Consider the following 14858-nt stretch of genomic DNA (forward strand, 5'->3'; position numbering starts at 1 on the left):
GAACAGAGTTTAAAATAGATATGCAACAGTCTAGTAACGTCTAGACAATTCTACGTCTTTTTTAATATCATGCGAAAGCTGTGCGAGCTTCAGTATTACATTGAAGTCTTTCAAAAGGAATTGGTAGTTTTTTTGTGCATATATCTTATTTTAAAAATATTCATATAATATTTATTTTTTAATAAGTAAATTTCTTATTTCTTAATTTTTTATACAATTTTTTAATATTATAATTATGTATTATTAAATTTTATTTACTTAAACATATATTTATATAATATATAATAATATAATATACTAATCTAATTATAATCTAATTTTATAATATATTTAATTTATAATCTAATTTTAATGTTGTGTTTTATATAATAAATAAATATAATATAATATAATATATAATAAATAATTTTTTTTATATAATTTTATGTGATTAATAATTTTTCAGTTAAAAAATATTTCAATATGACGAAAATAAAAAATTTAACTGCACATGAATGGAAAGAGAAGGGCAATATAGAATTCAATAAAGGAAATTGGTCAGAAGCTTTAAGTTGTTATACAAGTGCATTAAAACTTGCAGATAAAGATAATTCTGAAAAAGCTATATATTATAAAAATCGTGCTGCAACATATTTAAAGCAAGAAGAATATAATAAAGCAATTAAAGATTGTGATGAAGCTCTTAAAATATGCCCAAATGATCCAAAAGCATTATTTCGTAGATGTCAAGCATTAGAAGCATTAGAAAGATTTGAAGAAGCATATCGTGATGCAAGATATATTATTTCTGCTGATCCTGCTAACAAAACAATCCAGCCTATTGCTGCAAGATTACATGAGATTGTACAAGAAAGATATAGACAGAATTCTCGTATCAGTGCCAAGGTTTGTATATTAACATATAATATTATTGTTATATAATAAGTTAATTATAATGTATTCCTTGGAATCTGCAAATAAATAAAAAATTTTTTACAATGTAATTCAATCTATAATAAATATGTTTTTTATCATAGGTATCACAAATGATGGATATAGCTTTTGAAATGAAAGAAAATAATGAAAAGCGAGAAACAGCAATGAATAATTTACTTGTTCTTGCTAGAGAGAGAGCAGGAGCAGAAATAATGTTTAATGATGGAATCGTTTCTAAAATAACAAAGATACTTAAACTTGAGAAAAATGAAGAAATAATAACAATTGCTATTCGAATTATTACAGAATTATGTAAAGATAACATTAATAGAACTAAAGATATTTTGAAGCATATTGGTATACCTTGGTGCTTAGAAATGATTAATAGTAAAATTGCAGAAAGAGTAAATGTTGCTCAATATTATTTACAGGTTAGCAAATTTAACAAACATAAAAAATTATTTTTAATTGTAAAATATATGCTTTTTTAAAACTATGTTTTGCAGACATTGCTAAATACATATAGTGGAATGAATAATAAACCAGATTCAAAACCAAATAAAGAATTATGTGACAAATACAACAAAGAAATAGATACTATTTTATCATGTTTACTCTGTAGTGTAACAAGTAGAACAATTTCTGGATTAGCTAGGGATGCAATTATAGAACTTATTATGCGTAATATTCATTATACTACATTAAATTGGGCAGAACGATTAGTTGAACTAAATGGTTTACAACGTTTAATGGAAGTTGCAAGTGAACTTGAAGAATATAAATATGAATCTTCAATGGATATTACATCATCTACCAGAACTATAACAAGTGTATGTTTGGCAAGAATTTATGAAAATATGTATTATGATGCAGCAAAAGAAAAGTTTAAGAATGCTATTGATGAATATATTAAAGATAAGTTACTTACACCAGATTTAGAATCTAAGGTTGGTAATACATCAATAATTTTTAATAATTTTTAATAAAAATTATATTATAAAATTATTACATATATATAAATATAATATTTATATTTTTATAAAATTTTTTATAAAATTTTATTTCATATTTATTTATTTAAACAGGTCCGTGTTGTAGTTTCAATAACAACTTTATTATTGGGTCCATTAGATGTTGGAAATTCAGTAATTGCTAAAGAAGGTATTTTAGAAATGATACTTGTTATGGCAGGCACAGATGATGTATTACAACAAAAAGTAGCTTGCGAATGTATTATTGCCGCTGCATCCAAAAGAGATAAAAGTACTGCAATTATCAATCAAGGCGTGAATATATTAAAAAAGTTGTATCAATCTAAAGATGATTCTATCAGAGTACGTGCTTTAGTAGGATTATGTAAATTAGGCAGTTCGGGTGGTACAGATGCTACAATAAGACCATTTGCTGATGGAGCAACAAAAAAATTAGCTGAAGCTTGTAGAAGATTTTTAATTAATCCTAAAAAGCAAAAAGATATGAGAAAATGGGCAGTAGAAGGATTATCATATCTTACTTTTGATGCTGAAGTCAAAGAAAAGTTAATTGAAGATGTTGAAGCAGTTCAAGCCATGATAGAACTTGCTAAAACTGGAGATCAATCTGTAGTTTATGGTGTTGTTACTACATTAGTAAATTTATGTAATGCTTATGATAAACAAGAACTTATACCAGAAATGATTGAATTAGCAAAATTCGCAAAACATCATATACCAGAAGAACATGAACTAGATGATGTAGATTTTGTAAATAAAAGATTAAATGCATTAGCTAAAGCTGGTGTAACAAGTGCATTAGTTGCACTTTCTAAAACAGAAAGTCAAAATAGTAAAGAATTAATAGCGCGTGTATTTAATGCAATATCTAGTCAACAGGAAGTACGAGGAATTATTGTTCAACAAGGTGGTGCAAAAGCTCTTTTACCATTAGCTTTAGATGGTACAGATAAAGGAAAGAAACAAGCATCACAAGCTCTTGCCCGATTAGGAATTACAATAAATCCAGAAGTTGCATTCCCTGGACAAAGAATAATGGAAGTAGTTCGACCATTTATAAATCTCTTAAATGCAGAATGTTCTGCTCTTGAAAATTTTGAAGCTTTAATGGCTTTATGCAACTTAGCTGGAATTAACGATAGTGTTAGAAAACGAATTCTGAAGGAAGGAGGTTTTCAAAAAATTGAAATTTATATGTATGAAGATCACGAAATGTTAAAACGTGCATCTACACAGGTTATGAATAATTTAATGTTGTGTGAAGATACTATTAAATATTATGAACAAGAAAATGATAGAGTTAAATATCTGGTCATTCTCTGTCAAGATGAAGATCTAGATACAAGTATGGCAGCTGCAGGAGCCTTAGCAATGTTAACATCAGTTAGTATAAAATCATGTTTTAAAATATTTGATTCAAAGGATTGGTTAGAATCTTTACATTATTTACTTGCTAATCCAAATACTGATTTACAACATAGAGGAATTGTAATTATTTTAAATATGATAAAAAGTACAAAAGATGTTGCAGCCAAAGTAATTGAAACTGATATAATGGAAATTTTAATGGCTCTTACAAAAAGTGATACAGTACAAAACAAAAAAATAAAAGAATTAGCAGCTAAAGCATTAGAAGCTGCAGCAGAATGGAAACTTATTAGGGAATGGAAAAGTGAAAATATAGAACAGATATCACAAAATGCAAACAATTTGGAAAATGTTGAATAAATATATGTATAATTAATTTATTTTAAATCTTATTTTAAATCTATGTTGTAAACAAAATATCTAAAAATTATCTATTTATTATATCACAAGTGCCTAAAAAATGTAAAATTCATCAAAAAATAATGCAATAAAACTGCAAAATAATTAAATGTCTTTTTAGATATAGTTAAATTATAAATTTATTGCATTTATTAACAATCTTATTAATATAATCTTATATTATATAGTATTGTTATGTAATAACAAAATTATTTATTTAATATTTAAAATGTTTAAAAATCTAAATTATTTAATTTAATATAAATTACTTAATTTAACATAATGTAATGTATTATGTATTTTGTATACAATCATATGTACATGTACAAGTTTTATAATGTACAATCCTTAATATTACATTTAATATTATTTAATTATTTTTATAGTATTATTATAAAATAGTTTTCTTATAAATTTGCCAAAATAACTAAAACAATTTTTAATATAAAAGTAGACATTATAATTTAAAAAATGGATGACTTAAAGCTTGATCTGCAGTAAAACGTGTTTTATAATCTAAATCTAATAATTTTGATAAAAGATGATAAGCTTCTTTTGGATACTCTTTTTGTGTGTCTGATGATACCTTAAAATATTGAATATTTTTTAATAGTAAAATCTTTACTATATTATTTTGTACATTATTAAAAAATATAAAATTATATTTATATTTAAATTAATTATAATTATAAATAAATAATAAATTAAAAAATACCTTTTCACATGTATTATGATTTTTACTATTTAATAAACCCTTATTTCTTTTTTGCAATTTTTGACATAAAGAAACAATATCAACTGCTGGTATATCATCACTAAAGATAATTTTTTTTCCTAAATTATAAAAAAATTTAAAATAAAATATAAATAAATAAAATCATAAAATAATTAAAATAAAAGAAAAAACATGAAATGCTTTACAATATGAACTAAATAAAAAATTATATATTATACCTAATTTACGTGCACATTGTTGCATTTTATTTGATCCAAATATAGTTGTTATTTCTGCTAAAGCTGTACAGTCATCTGGTGAATGAAAGAATGGCTGAGTACCACTGAGAATACATAACATTATAACTCCACTTGCCCAAATATCAATTGCAGGTGTTTGTGAAGGATATTTTAATAAAACTTCAGGAGCTCGAAAACCTGGTGTGCCAGCTCTGGGAGCTGTCTGTTCAGGTCTTGATATACACAATGAACAAACCCTTGCTTTACCAAAGCAATAGCACTTTTCTCCTGTATCTTTCTTTTTTGAATTAAGAGAAAGATTTAAACTATTCTGAAAAATATGAAAAAAATAACAATATATATATTACTTATAGAATTTTTATATAATAATTGATACTTTACTTCATCTGATCTTTTTCGTTTAACAACTTGTATTTCAGAATTAGCTAATTTAATGTTACTAGATTTCTTTTCTGGTATATACTCTTGTGCTAATCCAAAATCAACTAGCAAATATCTATTAAAAAATAAAAAAAATTAATATATTAAATTTATATTAGATAATTTATATTATTTTACCTTTTATTACATCTATCATATAAAAAATTACTAGGTTTAATATCTCTATGTATAATATTAAATTGATGAACCCTTCGTAATGCAGTTAATAATGCTATCATATAATCTTTTGTTTCTTGAACAGTCATGTCTTGTACATATTCCTATTTAATATCAATAAATTATTACATTTACAACATTATATAATAAAATAAGTACATTAAAATAATTAATTAAGTCATAAATAAAAAAATCTTACCGAAAATTTATCATGTCTCATATATGGCATTACAAATATTACTGTTTCAAAACTTCTTAAACATAATTCCAATCCAACTATATAATCTTTTCCTCTAAAAAAGAAATTATATTATAAAGATATTAATTTTAAATATATAAATACATTTATTGTTATTTAAGTAATAACCAAATTTATAAAATGTCAATTACCCTATTTGTTGCATACATTGTAATTCTCTTTCAATTTTTTCAGGATGTCTAGTAGGAACTAAATGTTTCAATGCAAATTTTTTAGAACCATCAGATAATTTTAAAGTAGCTAAATATACAGAACTAAAGGTTCCTTCTCCAACTTTACCATGCACATGGAATAAATCTTTTATTAATGGAACTATATTTTTAATCGCAATATTATTTTCTGAAATGATATAATAATTTTAATTTTTTTATTATAATTTGAATAATTTTCGTAAATTCAATTTTTTACCATCATCATTATCTTCTTCCATTTCTGTTTTTTCTTCAATGGCTTCAGTATATAATTTAATACATTTAATCAGGTAATCAAAACACTATTTTGAAATTATTTTTAATAAATTAATAATTTCATTCTTTTCTTTTAAAAAACAAATATATGTATGATAACCTATATATATGAAAATTCGTTATCGTTTCAAATATTCAAAGTAAATATATATATATATATATATATATATATATGCATACTTCTATCAATAGTTAATATATCAATAGTCTTATTCTATCAATAATCAATAGTTAAAATATTAAAGCAGAATATTGATATAATTTTATACATATTTTAATAAATATTTTTGGAATTAATTATCACTGTAAAATATATTACCAATTTTCAATAAAATACTATTTTCTGCTATTAATATTTTAGATAATACACATATATATGTATTCGGAAATGCATATTTAGAATTCTGAAATGTATATACGGTACGGCATATCAATGTATCAAGTAAATTGATATATTAAAAGTAATTCTATTTATATTTATTATAAATATAACAATATTATTTATGGCTAAATAACAAAGAAATGATTATATTAATAATATTAAAATTATTTTTTAACAAATTTTAATTGAAAATTTAAAAATTAAAAAAAAATTTTCTTAAAAAATTATTTACAAACTAAAGGTTAGAATAAAAAATAGATTAATAATTGTTTGATTTAATTGTTAATTATATGTTGTTTTTTTCTTTTTCTGATTATTTTTATATAAAATCTTTTTACATTAATTATTAGATTTTTTATTTTTATTTCATTTTTATTTAAAGAAATAAGATTTAATTATTCAAAATAATTAAGATATATGTTAAGATGATTTTAATTTTTTAAGAATTGAAATATTGAATTAAAAATTGAATTAAATATTGAATATAGGAAATATTGAATTAAATATGTTTAACATTAATCCATCTAAATCATCTTTATTGGACACAAGTGAAAATAATGTTATAAGTGATATGGATTTGGATAAAATAGCTCTTCATCTCATTACTCAACAAAGATTTAGAGAAAATATTATAATTCCAAGAACTGTAGGTCCGGTACGAATTAAAACTAATGAAGAGAAATTAGTAGAAAGTGCAATGGAAAGTTGTATCTTTAAAAGTATTGCAAGTTGTGTCATAGGTATGTTTGTATTATATCATATTAAAAATTATGTTTATTTTTATATATAAGTATAATTAAAAAAAAATTAGATTTGTAGGATATGGCTTGGGAGCTGCTATAGGTTTATTTTCATCTAGTGTGAATTCAAATGTGGCCAGCGTTGAAAAACAACAAACTGTCCGTGAAGTATTTAGAGAAATGAAAATTACAACATTGGGTTATGCAAAAAATTTTGCAGTAGTTGGTTGTGTATATTCAGCTATTGAATGTGCAATAGAATCGGTAATAATTCCTTAAATTCAATATAAAATTATAATTTAATTTATGTTTATCTATAATATTATTCTAGAATTTTACTTTAGTATAGAGGAAAAACTGATTGGAAGAATGGTACATATGCTGGTGGTTTAACAGGTGGAATAATAGGATTAAGAGGTATTCTAAATTTAAATATAAATTTAATATATATAAATAGGGAATTTTAATGTGATTTTATGATTTAGCTGGTATAAAAGCAGGTTTAATTGGAGCAGCAGGTTTTGCAGCTTTTTCAACAGTAATAGATTATTATATGCATAAATCTTAAACAATGTCACATATTATTATAGACATATATTTATACAAAAAAAAATATAAAACACACTCTGAGTATACCTGTACAATACGTATAAAAGCATAAGAATATTCTTAATATAAAAATGCATATATATAAGTACAATAGTTAAGAAATAAAAAAATTCATGTAATATATATTGATGCTCATTTTACCTACATTCTGAAAGTTCTCTATTTTTAATACAATATTTTTCTTAAATTGCATACATTTTTTTTAAAACAAAAAAAATTATAAAATGATTTAAAAATAGGTACTAGTAATTAAATATTACTAGAATATTTAAGTAAAAATAAATGTTAATTCTTAATACTTGATACTTTACATTTTATTGAAAATAAAACACATGTAAAGCTATACTTTACTTATTTAACACTGCTTATCACAGCATAAAATAAACTTTTAATTTCTAAATATTGTGAATGATTATTAATAATTTAATATTGGCAGTCTTAAAATTTTTTTCATAAAAAAATATATATGAAATATTGGAAGATATGCAAATTGTATATATATTTCTACCAATTTCTTTGTCACTTGTGTAAAATATCGATATTTATAAAATGTTATTGTATATATGTATTTATACAACTTATATAGTTTCTTATTATTAGAGTTATTAAGATACATTATATCTTATAAATTTTCATTTCATTTTGAAATAAAATTTTTGCATAATATTTGAGAGATTTTGCATATTTGTTACATTCTATATATTTCAATATATATTATTATAACATATTTTACCAAATATTAATTGTACTACATCTTGTTTAAGAAATACAAATTTTTTATAACAGCTTTATTTTTATAAAATGGATTATATTAGTTTTGATATTTGCATTTTAATGGAAATTATAAATTATTTTTTATTAAAAAAACATATGCAAGGCACTTATTACGCATTTCTGTGTTGTATGGTTATTAAATTATAGTTATAATTTTTATATGTAATTTTTCCTATATTTTTAATTTTATTTTTTTATGTTTTTAAAATACTGAATTTTGTTCATGATTTAATATTTAAAACAAAAATATTGAATAAGAAATGTATATTTTCTAATTATATTTGTCATAAATAAACTTTTAAAAATTGTAAATTTTTTCTCAAATTATGTTTTGAATAGTGTATTGATCATTTAATAAAATTTTTTGGCACCTGTAATGTGAAGAATTAATTTTTCTTCACACATTTGTGCAGAAAATATATATAATTAAGGTTGTTGTTGTTGCATTTGTGCCTGCATTACCGCTACTAATTCTTGCATTCGTCGTAACTCTGCTTCTTTTTCTTGCAATATTCGATCTTTTTCAGAAACAGAATTACTTCTTTCAGATTCTGCAATTCTATTAAAAAAAAAAAAAAAAAATAAGAATTTTATTAGTAAAAAAATATTTTTAATATTTTTTAAAAATTATAATACTTACGTTTGTCTTCGAGGTGGTACAGGAGCTCCTTTTGCTAGTCTTTCACTGCGATAATTTTCATAATGTACTTCTTGAGTTACTTCTTGTAAATCTTGCATATGTGTGCTATAATTATATAAAAACAATAAATAATAAAAAACTATTCTATTCTTTAATATATTCATTTAAACTAATATTACATACATTAACATTGTTCTCAGTTTTATAAAATCACAATGATCAGGATTTTCAACTTCTACTACACCCCATGGATACAATCGCCCTCGTACTTTTCGTCCCTTTACTTCCAATAATGTGTTTGCTCCACATACAGCAAATGGAACTGCTTCTTTCAATTGTCTAACTTGTTCTTTATAATCTTCATCTTCATCACTATCACAATCTGGTAATGGATAAATTTTTATTCCACTGCCTTCTATTTCTTCCATAACTCGTTTCTTTAAACGCAATACTTCTTTTTTTGTAAGTACATCAGCTTTTGCAATTACTGGTACTATATTAACTTTATTATGAAGTTGCTTCATAAATTCTATATCCAAAGGTTTTAATCTGATAGAAATAAAAAGAAATATAAATATGTATCTTTATCATGCTATAATAAAATAAAATTATAATTAAAATATCTTACCCATGACCAAATGGTGAGATAAAATAAAAACAACAATGTATTCTATTATCTACTATATTTCTTCTATTTAAACCACTTTCATCACGTAAAAATCTTTCAAATTGATCATCTATATATTGTATGATAGCTCTAAAACTATCTGTATTATCAATTGCATCTCCATAACCAGGAGTATCAACAACAGTTAATCTAAGTTTGACACCTCTTTCTTCAATCTCCACAGTTGAAGCATCAAGCTTAACAGTTTGATTAGTTTTCTCTATTTAAATTATACCAATATAATATAGTAATTATCATTTATAAGATATATATCTATAAATGAAAATATAAACAAAATTTAACTTACCTATAGCATCAGGAATTACACGTTCTGGATATAAATCAGTAAGAAATAGACTATTTACTAATGTAGATTTTCCAAGACCAGATTCCCCAACAACCATAAGTGTAAATTCAAAACCCTTTTTTACTGATTTTCTATGAACTTGATTAGGTAAATTTGCAAATCCCACATATCCAGGTGTTTCAAGACTAGCAAACTAATAAAGAAAATACGAATTATATTAAATTAAAATCATATTTTTGTAATATAAAAAAATATATATACTTAAAATAAATAATATGAATATCTTTTTATAAAAAAAAGTATGAAAATATTTTATAAAAAAATTATTTACCGTTAAGGATACTTACCGTTTTTACACTTTCACTAGACATTTTTTCGTCGTAATTCAATTTAAACGATACGTAGAAGTCAGTACGATATTTTTAAACGATATTAAAGACAATCCAAAACTAAATTTCAAGCTAACAAGCGCAGTATTGTGACAGAAGACAAGATTACAGCCATACTCGAAATATATATAAGTATACATATATCATAAATAAATTGAATAGGTTATTTGAATTTAAGATTCTTTGCTTTAATCGACATTATATTCTTATTATATATATTTAACAAAAGCAAAATTATATTTAAAAAAATTAATAATTTTATTGTAAATTCATTGATATAAAAGAAAAATATTGCATTGACTGTACAGGAAAATGTTACGGTATATCTATATTACGAAGGAGGAGGGGAATAACCCTTAATAAGAAAGAAATTTAGGCGTGGCTGCCGAAATAAGCTTTTAATAAAAGTATGAAATTTTATGGTAAAAAGTATTGAACTATGTAATCATAATTTAATTTAAAACTTTCAAACTTCTTTGATGTAAATTGATGATTAATTATTAATTATTTAATTTTAAATGCGAATTAGAATTGATTTTAATTAATTTATTTATATTAAAATCGAATATTTAATGACTTAAAAATAATTCACAAATTATATTAAAAATATTAAAATTTTATTTTTTTATTCTTTAATTTTTTAAAAATACATTACACAAATACAAGGCAAACGACTACTTTATTCAGGAAATAATATCATATACAAGCATAGTTTTATATAATATATTTATCATTAAGTTTTATCATAAGTTTTTCTTTATTTATCTCATAATTATCGATATTTTTTTCAAATGATTGACATTTATTACTAGCATAGTAAATTAATTCATTACACAATATTAATGCGTAATAATCGGCACATTATCCTCATATTATTTAGTGATGTATAATTTTTTCAATCACTCAAATATTTTTTATGTTTTATAATTATTTGTCATTATTTCACAAGCGCATAAATAAATGTTTAATATTTTTAATCAAATCGAGTTTCAATATTAAACAATTATTTATAAATCATCTCAATAAGCAGATACAATGATTGGTATTAAAATGAAACATAAAAATTATAAGGAAGGAAATGAAAAGACGGACAATATTTTGTACTCTTTAAAACAAAGATTATTTGAGTACTATATTATTAGAAGATCAGTTTTTACGGAATCAAATATATGTATGGTGATAGTATATATTTATAATAGTTTGTACACATACCATTAATATTATTATAAACTGATACAACACCCAACATGAAATTGACGTGAACATTAAAATGTACTTTCCGTATCACATCATTATCGCGTGTATATATATATATATATATATACACAAATAATTCAAGTCTGTGTGTGCGCGCACGTGTGTACATATATATATATATACATATATGATACGATTGGTCATATGTATATACATATAATTACACATAACCAATATTACTCGAGCATGCATGGTGCACACAATTTTTACTTTAAGTTCCCAATTTATTATTACATTTTTTTAAACTAAAGAGTTAGTGTAAATAGAGAGGGCACTAGATGAAAAAATTTTATTCTTAATTAAAAATGCCAAATACGTAGAACTTAAGAATCTCATTAAATCACTTTTCATCATTATGGGGAAGACTCCCCTTAGGGGTAAATAAAAATTATTACAATTTCTCATCTCTGAAGAGATTCTTCCCACTACATTTGAGGAAACTAAGGGATCTTGTATTGGTTTCCAAATGTTTTTGTTGGGAAAGTTCCTTTCCCTGAAATTTAGGGAATCAGAAACTAGTAATGATAATATGTTTACTTGTCATCTGTATTAATTTTTTCCTCCCGAGGTTTTGCGCCACCATAAATTGAACTTGATTTACTTGATTCTGCAATTGCATTTATGGGATCCTGAATTGTTCTTGGTGCTAATACCAGACGTTTCCTTCCAGTTGTATCAGCTATAATAACAATGTTAAAATTATTCATAATTTTTTAAAAATAAAATCGCTATTAAATATTATATACAAACAAACCTGGAGGTGGATCTTTGTGAAATGGTTCATCATGAAATGGTTTTCGTTCAGTTCCAGTTCCACGAGAAGCTGGTCTATTACCATATGATCTAGATGAAGCGTTACGCGACCATTCTCGACTTCCACCTCCTGTATCATCATTAAATTGACTGTAGTTACCCCGGTTACTTCTCATATCCCATGTACTACCTTGTCTTCCACCGTGACTCTGACCTTGACCTACATAACCTCCTGCACATTATTATATTAAATTTTAATTTTTAATAATAATGCATCTTTATATATATATATATATATATATTTATATATATATATATGAAAAACATAAAATTATATATACAATATATATAAACAAAATATATAAAATTTTATTTTATAAGCTTATAAATACTTTTTAAATATTATTATGAAAATATTATACCAATTAATTAATTTATATATTGTTAAATTTAAAAGATATTTGTTATATACGTTATGCAAAGCATAACGCTTACTAGAATACATAGATTTGCTTCCAAAATCATCACCATATCCTCCACGGCCTCCATCTCTCCCTCTAAAGCCTCCACTGCTACCTCCGCTCCGCCCTCTCCTATCGAAACCACCGCGGTCATTTCTCTTGCCCTCTGCTACGTCTATTTTTATAACACTTTTATCTACTTCTACTGCTCCATCCATTTCCAATGCAGCTTCTAAGTCTGCTAAATCTTCAAATTCAACATAACAAAAACCCTTAAACCTATAGAAAAAAAAAAATATTAAATATGATGTAATATTAAAGGAGTTGTATTATTTATAAAATATTCAATTCAATTATATTACAATTAATTCCATTTATACAAACCTATCAGTTTCTTTATCTTTAACCAATCTGATTCCTTTAACATTAAGTTTTTTGAAGATTTTATCAACATCTCCTTGTACAATTCCATTTGGTAAATTTCCCACAAATGCAGTATAAGGAGGTTCTGTTGGTAATGGCTTTCTGCCACTTCTATATCCACCTCCATAATCTCTGTTTAAAAAAATGTATAATCATATGCATTTTATATATATTATATTAATATTTTGCACAATTAATATATGTAAAATAAGTATTATTTTTGTATTTAATTATTTTTTAACTATTAATTTAATAAAAAAATAACATTATTTTAAATTTAATACATAATAATCATTTAGAATCATGTTAAAATTACAAAAAGTTTCATGTTCAGTTTTGAGAGTTAATTACAAAATAATAATAATATATAGAAATAATAATAACAATATATAGATTTATAATTGTGACACTCATTAGAATATTAATTTTCATAAGCACATATTCTAGTGAATAATGTGAAATTAAATATTCTTATGTGTTATATCAAATAATATTTTTAACCAAATATATTATATATATTGCACAAATTTTTAGTTCATATTTTTATCAATAATATTATGACTAAAATGCACTATTGTTTGGCCGGCCAAAATAAAGCCGCGTGTCGAAGGAACCATATCTGTAAGGTGCTGCGCTGCACTCTAATCAAAACTCACTTAACCTTAAAATCGTAAAATTATTGAAGAAAAGAGCAGTTTTTTTACCAATTCGGTACATCGATTAAATACTATCCTTACATTGTATTGAAAAATCTCAATAACTGTTATACATGAAAGAAATTGTAACCTATACTTGCCTTGAATCTTCGTAACCACCTCGACCAGCCATATTGGATGCACGAAACTGACCGGGACCGCGCGGGTCGAGTGCAATACTATGTTCAAGATGGCACTTTTCTAATCACTAAAGAATTTGAAATCATGAATCTAAGCAAACTTACTTAGTTAGGGATCGTTACTTGTATTAATGAATTTCGACAGTAATTTATCAAAAGATTAAAAATTTCTAATAAAGAACACAATTACTTTTATTTTTACTATGAATTGTTAACAATTAGATTATGATAAGTTCTTTTCAAAAAATAATTTATTTATGTAGTTGAATTGCATAATATTACTAGAAATTTTTATTTATAGTAATTCGACAGTTCTACACAAAAGTACGAAATTTTTAACGAAAACGATTGACAGTCTATGCAATTCAAAAATGAAATATACACTTTTGATTTTACATTCTATTCATTATTTGTTTCATTTAAATAACTACTATTATAAGACCAGGTATTAAAATACTAATTCATTCAATTGTTTTTATATATTTGTTATGTAGGTACTTATTAGATTAGCGTAGTTTTTAGGTAAAACAAAGCAAGATGGCGGATGAGACTATGCACATGTTAGAGCCTATTTCAAATGATTTTAAAATGAAGGATAAAATGAATAAAATGGATTGTACAGTTCTTGATTATTTTACTAAACTTAGAA

The 14858-nt window shown here is 23.7% G+C and overlaps 6 protein-coding genes across 9 annotated transcripts in view; 3 read left to right on the forward strand and 3 right to left on the reverse strand.

Moving 5' to 3' along the window:
* The first annotated feature begins 447 nt into the window (after positions 1-447).
* LOC102678885 (protein unc-45 homolog B) lies at positions 448-3667 on the forward strand. The gene is made up of 4 exons (XM_031508215.1): positions 448-885; positions 1017-1346; positions 1422-1862; positions 2001-3667. Exons 1-4 carry the CDS (start codon positions 463-465, stop codon positions 3633-3635), a joined length of 2829 nt encoding a protein of 942 aa, XP_031364075.1. The 5' UTR covers positions 448-462; the 3' UTR covers positions 3636-3667.
* Positions 3668-3802: 135 nt separating this feature from the next.
* On the reverse strand, positions 3803-5978 carry LOC102678668 (cell division cycle 7-related protein kinase-like). The gene is made up of 8 exons (XM_031508216.1): positions 5914-5978; positions 5637-5844; positions 5446-5539; positions 5208-5350; positions 5031-5145; positions 4629-4959; positions 4390-4508; positions 3803-4260 (listed from the first exon to the last, which is right to left on the reverse strand). Exons 1-8 carry the CDS (start codon positions 5933-5935, stop codon positions 4132-4134), a joined length of 1161 nt encoding a protein of 386 aa, XP_031364076.1. The 5' UTR covers positions 5936-5978; the 3' UTR covers positions 3803-4131.
* A 352-nt stretch (positions 5979-6330) lies between these two features.
* On the forward strand, positions 6331-7826 carry LOC102678524 (mitochondrial import inner membrane translocase subunit Tim22). 2 transcript variants are annotated; one of them, XM_031508219.1, is made up of 5 exons: positions 6331-6392; positions 6843-7094; positions 7174-7358; positions 7439-7511; positions 7580-7826. In XM_031508219.1, the coding sequence occupies exons 2-5, from the start codon at positions 6860-6862 to the stop codon at positions 7660-7662; spliced, it is 576 nt and encodes a 191-aa protein (XP_031364079.1). In that variant the 5' UTR covers positions 6331-6392; positions 6843-6859; the 3' UTR covers positions 7663-7826. The 2 variants fall into 2 exon arrangements, with proteins under 2 accessions (XP_031364079.1, XP_006610846.1); XM_006610783.2 differs by lacking the exon at positions 6331-6392 and adding an exon at positions 6547-6595.
* Positions 7827-8724: 898 nt separating this feature from the next.
* LOC102678383 (septin-1) lies at positions 8725-11782 on the reverse strand. 2 transcript variants are annotated; one of them, XM_031508218.1, is made up of 6 exons: positions 11693-11782; positions 10092-10284; positions 9746-10004; positions 9301-9666; positions 9118-9222; positions 8725-9036 (listed from the first exon to the last, which is right to left on the reverse strand). In XM_031508218.1, exons 1-6 carry the CDS (start codon positions 11744-11746, stop codon positions 8904-8906), a joined length of 1110 nt encoding a protein of 369 aa, XP_031364078.1. In that variant the 5' UTR covers positions 11747-11782; the 3' UTR covers positions 8725-8903. The 2 variants fall into 2 exon arrangements, with proteins under 2 accessions (XP_031364078.1, XP_006610845.1); XM_006610782.2 differs by lacking the exon at positions 11693-11782 and adding an exon at positions 10439-10886.
* LOC102678151 (eukaryotic translation initiation factor 4H) lies at positions 11141-14536 on the reverse strand. Of its 2 annotated transcripts, none has more exons than XM_006610781.2 (5): positions 14171-14536; positions 13336-13506; positions 13019-13230; positions 12492-12722; positions 11141-12416 (listed from the first exon to the last, which is right to left on the reverse strand). In XM_006610781.2, exons 1-5 carry the CDS (start codon positions 14200-14202, stop codon positions 12271-12273), a joined length of 792 nt encoding a protein of 263 aa, XP_006610844.1. In that variant the 5' UTR covers positions 14203-14536; the 3' UTR covers positions 11141-12270. The 2 variants fall into 2 exon arrangements, with proteins under 2 accessions (XP_006610844.1, XP_006610843.1); XM_006610780.2 differs by having other exon boundaries at positions 12986-13230.
* Positions 14537-14746: 210 nt separating this feature from the next.
* LOC102678021 (myb-binding protein 1A) overlaps positions 14747-14858 on the forward strand; it is a 4833-nt gene continuing 4721 nt past the window's right edge. The window contains 2 exon segments of the mRNA XM_006610779.2: positions 14747-14855; position 14858. The exon segment at position 14858 is cut by the window's right edge and continues 67 nt beyond it. Of these exon segments, the coding sequence (XP_006610842.2) occupies positions 14747-14855; position 14858 (110 nt within the window).

The sequence above is a fragment of the Apis dorsata genome, unplaced genomic scaffold (assembly GCF_000469605.1).
Source record: "Apis dorsata unplaced genomic scaffold, Apis dorsata 1.3 scaffold_78, whole genome shotgun sequence".
NCBI lineage: Eukaryota > Metazoa > Arthropoda > Insecta > Hymenoptera > Apidae > Apis > Apis dorsata.

Coding starts and splice junctions, on each gene's coding strand:
- LOC102678885 (XM_031508215.1), top strand. CDS start 463: ATGACGAAAATAAAAAATTTAACTGCACATGAATGGAAAGAGAAGGGC. Junction 1,347..1,421: donor TTGCTCAATATTATTTACAG/GTTAGCAAATTT, acceptor TATGTTTTGCAG/ACATTGCTAAATACATATAG. Junction 1,863..2,000: donor CACCAGATTTAGAATCTAAG/GTTGGTAATACA, acceptor TTATTTAAACAG/GTCCGTGTTGTAGTTTCAAT.
- LOC102678668 (XM_031508216.1), bottom strand. CDS start 5,935: ATGGAAGAAGATAATGATGATG. Junction 4,960..5,030: donor AACGAAAAAGATCAGATGAA/GTAAAGTATCAA, acceptor CATATTTTTCAG/AATAGTTTAAATCTTTCTCT. Junction 4,509..4,628: donor ACAATGTGCACGTAAATTAG/GTATAATATATA, acceptor TTTATAATTTAG/GAAAAAAAATTATCTTTAGT.
- LOC102678524 (XM_031508219.1), top strand. CDS start 6,860: ATGTTTAACATTAATCCATCTAAATCATCTTTATTGGACACAAGTGAA. Junction 7,095..7,173: donor TATTGCAAGTTGTGTCATAG/GTATGTTTGTAT, acceptor TTAGATTTGTAG/GATATGGCTTGGGAGCTGCT. Junction 7,359..7,438: donor TTGAATGTGCAATAGAATCG/GTAATAATTCCT, acceptor ATTTTACTTTAG/TATAGAGGAAAAACTGATTG.
- LOC102678383 (XM_031508218.1), bottom strand. CDS start 11,746: ATGTTCACGTCAATTTCATGTTGGGTGTTGTATCAGTTTATAATAATA. Junction 10,005..10,091: donor TGTAATTCCTGATGCTATAG/GTAAGTTAAATT, acceptor TAATTTAAATAG/AGAAAACTAATCAAACTGTT. Junction 9,223..9,300: donor AAACTGAGAACAATGTTAAT/GTATGTAATATT, acceptor ATATAATTATAG/CACACATATGCAAGATTTAC.
- LOC102678151 (XM_006610780.2), bottom strand. CDS start 14,202: ATGGCTGGTCGAGGTGGTTACGAAGATTCAAG. Junction 13,231..13,335: donor AAAGATAAAGAAACTGATAG/GTTTGTATAAAT, acceptor TTTTTTCTATAG/GTTTAAGGGTTTTTGTTATG. Junction 12,723..12,985: donor AAGCAAATCTATGTATTCTA/GTAAGCGTTATG, acceptor AATAATGTGCAG/GAGGTTATGTAGGTCAAGGT.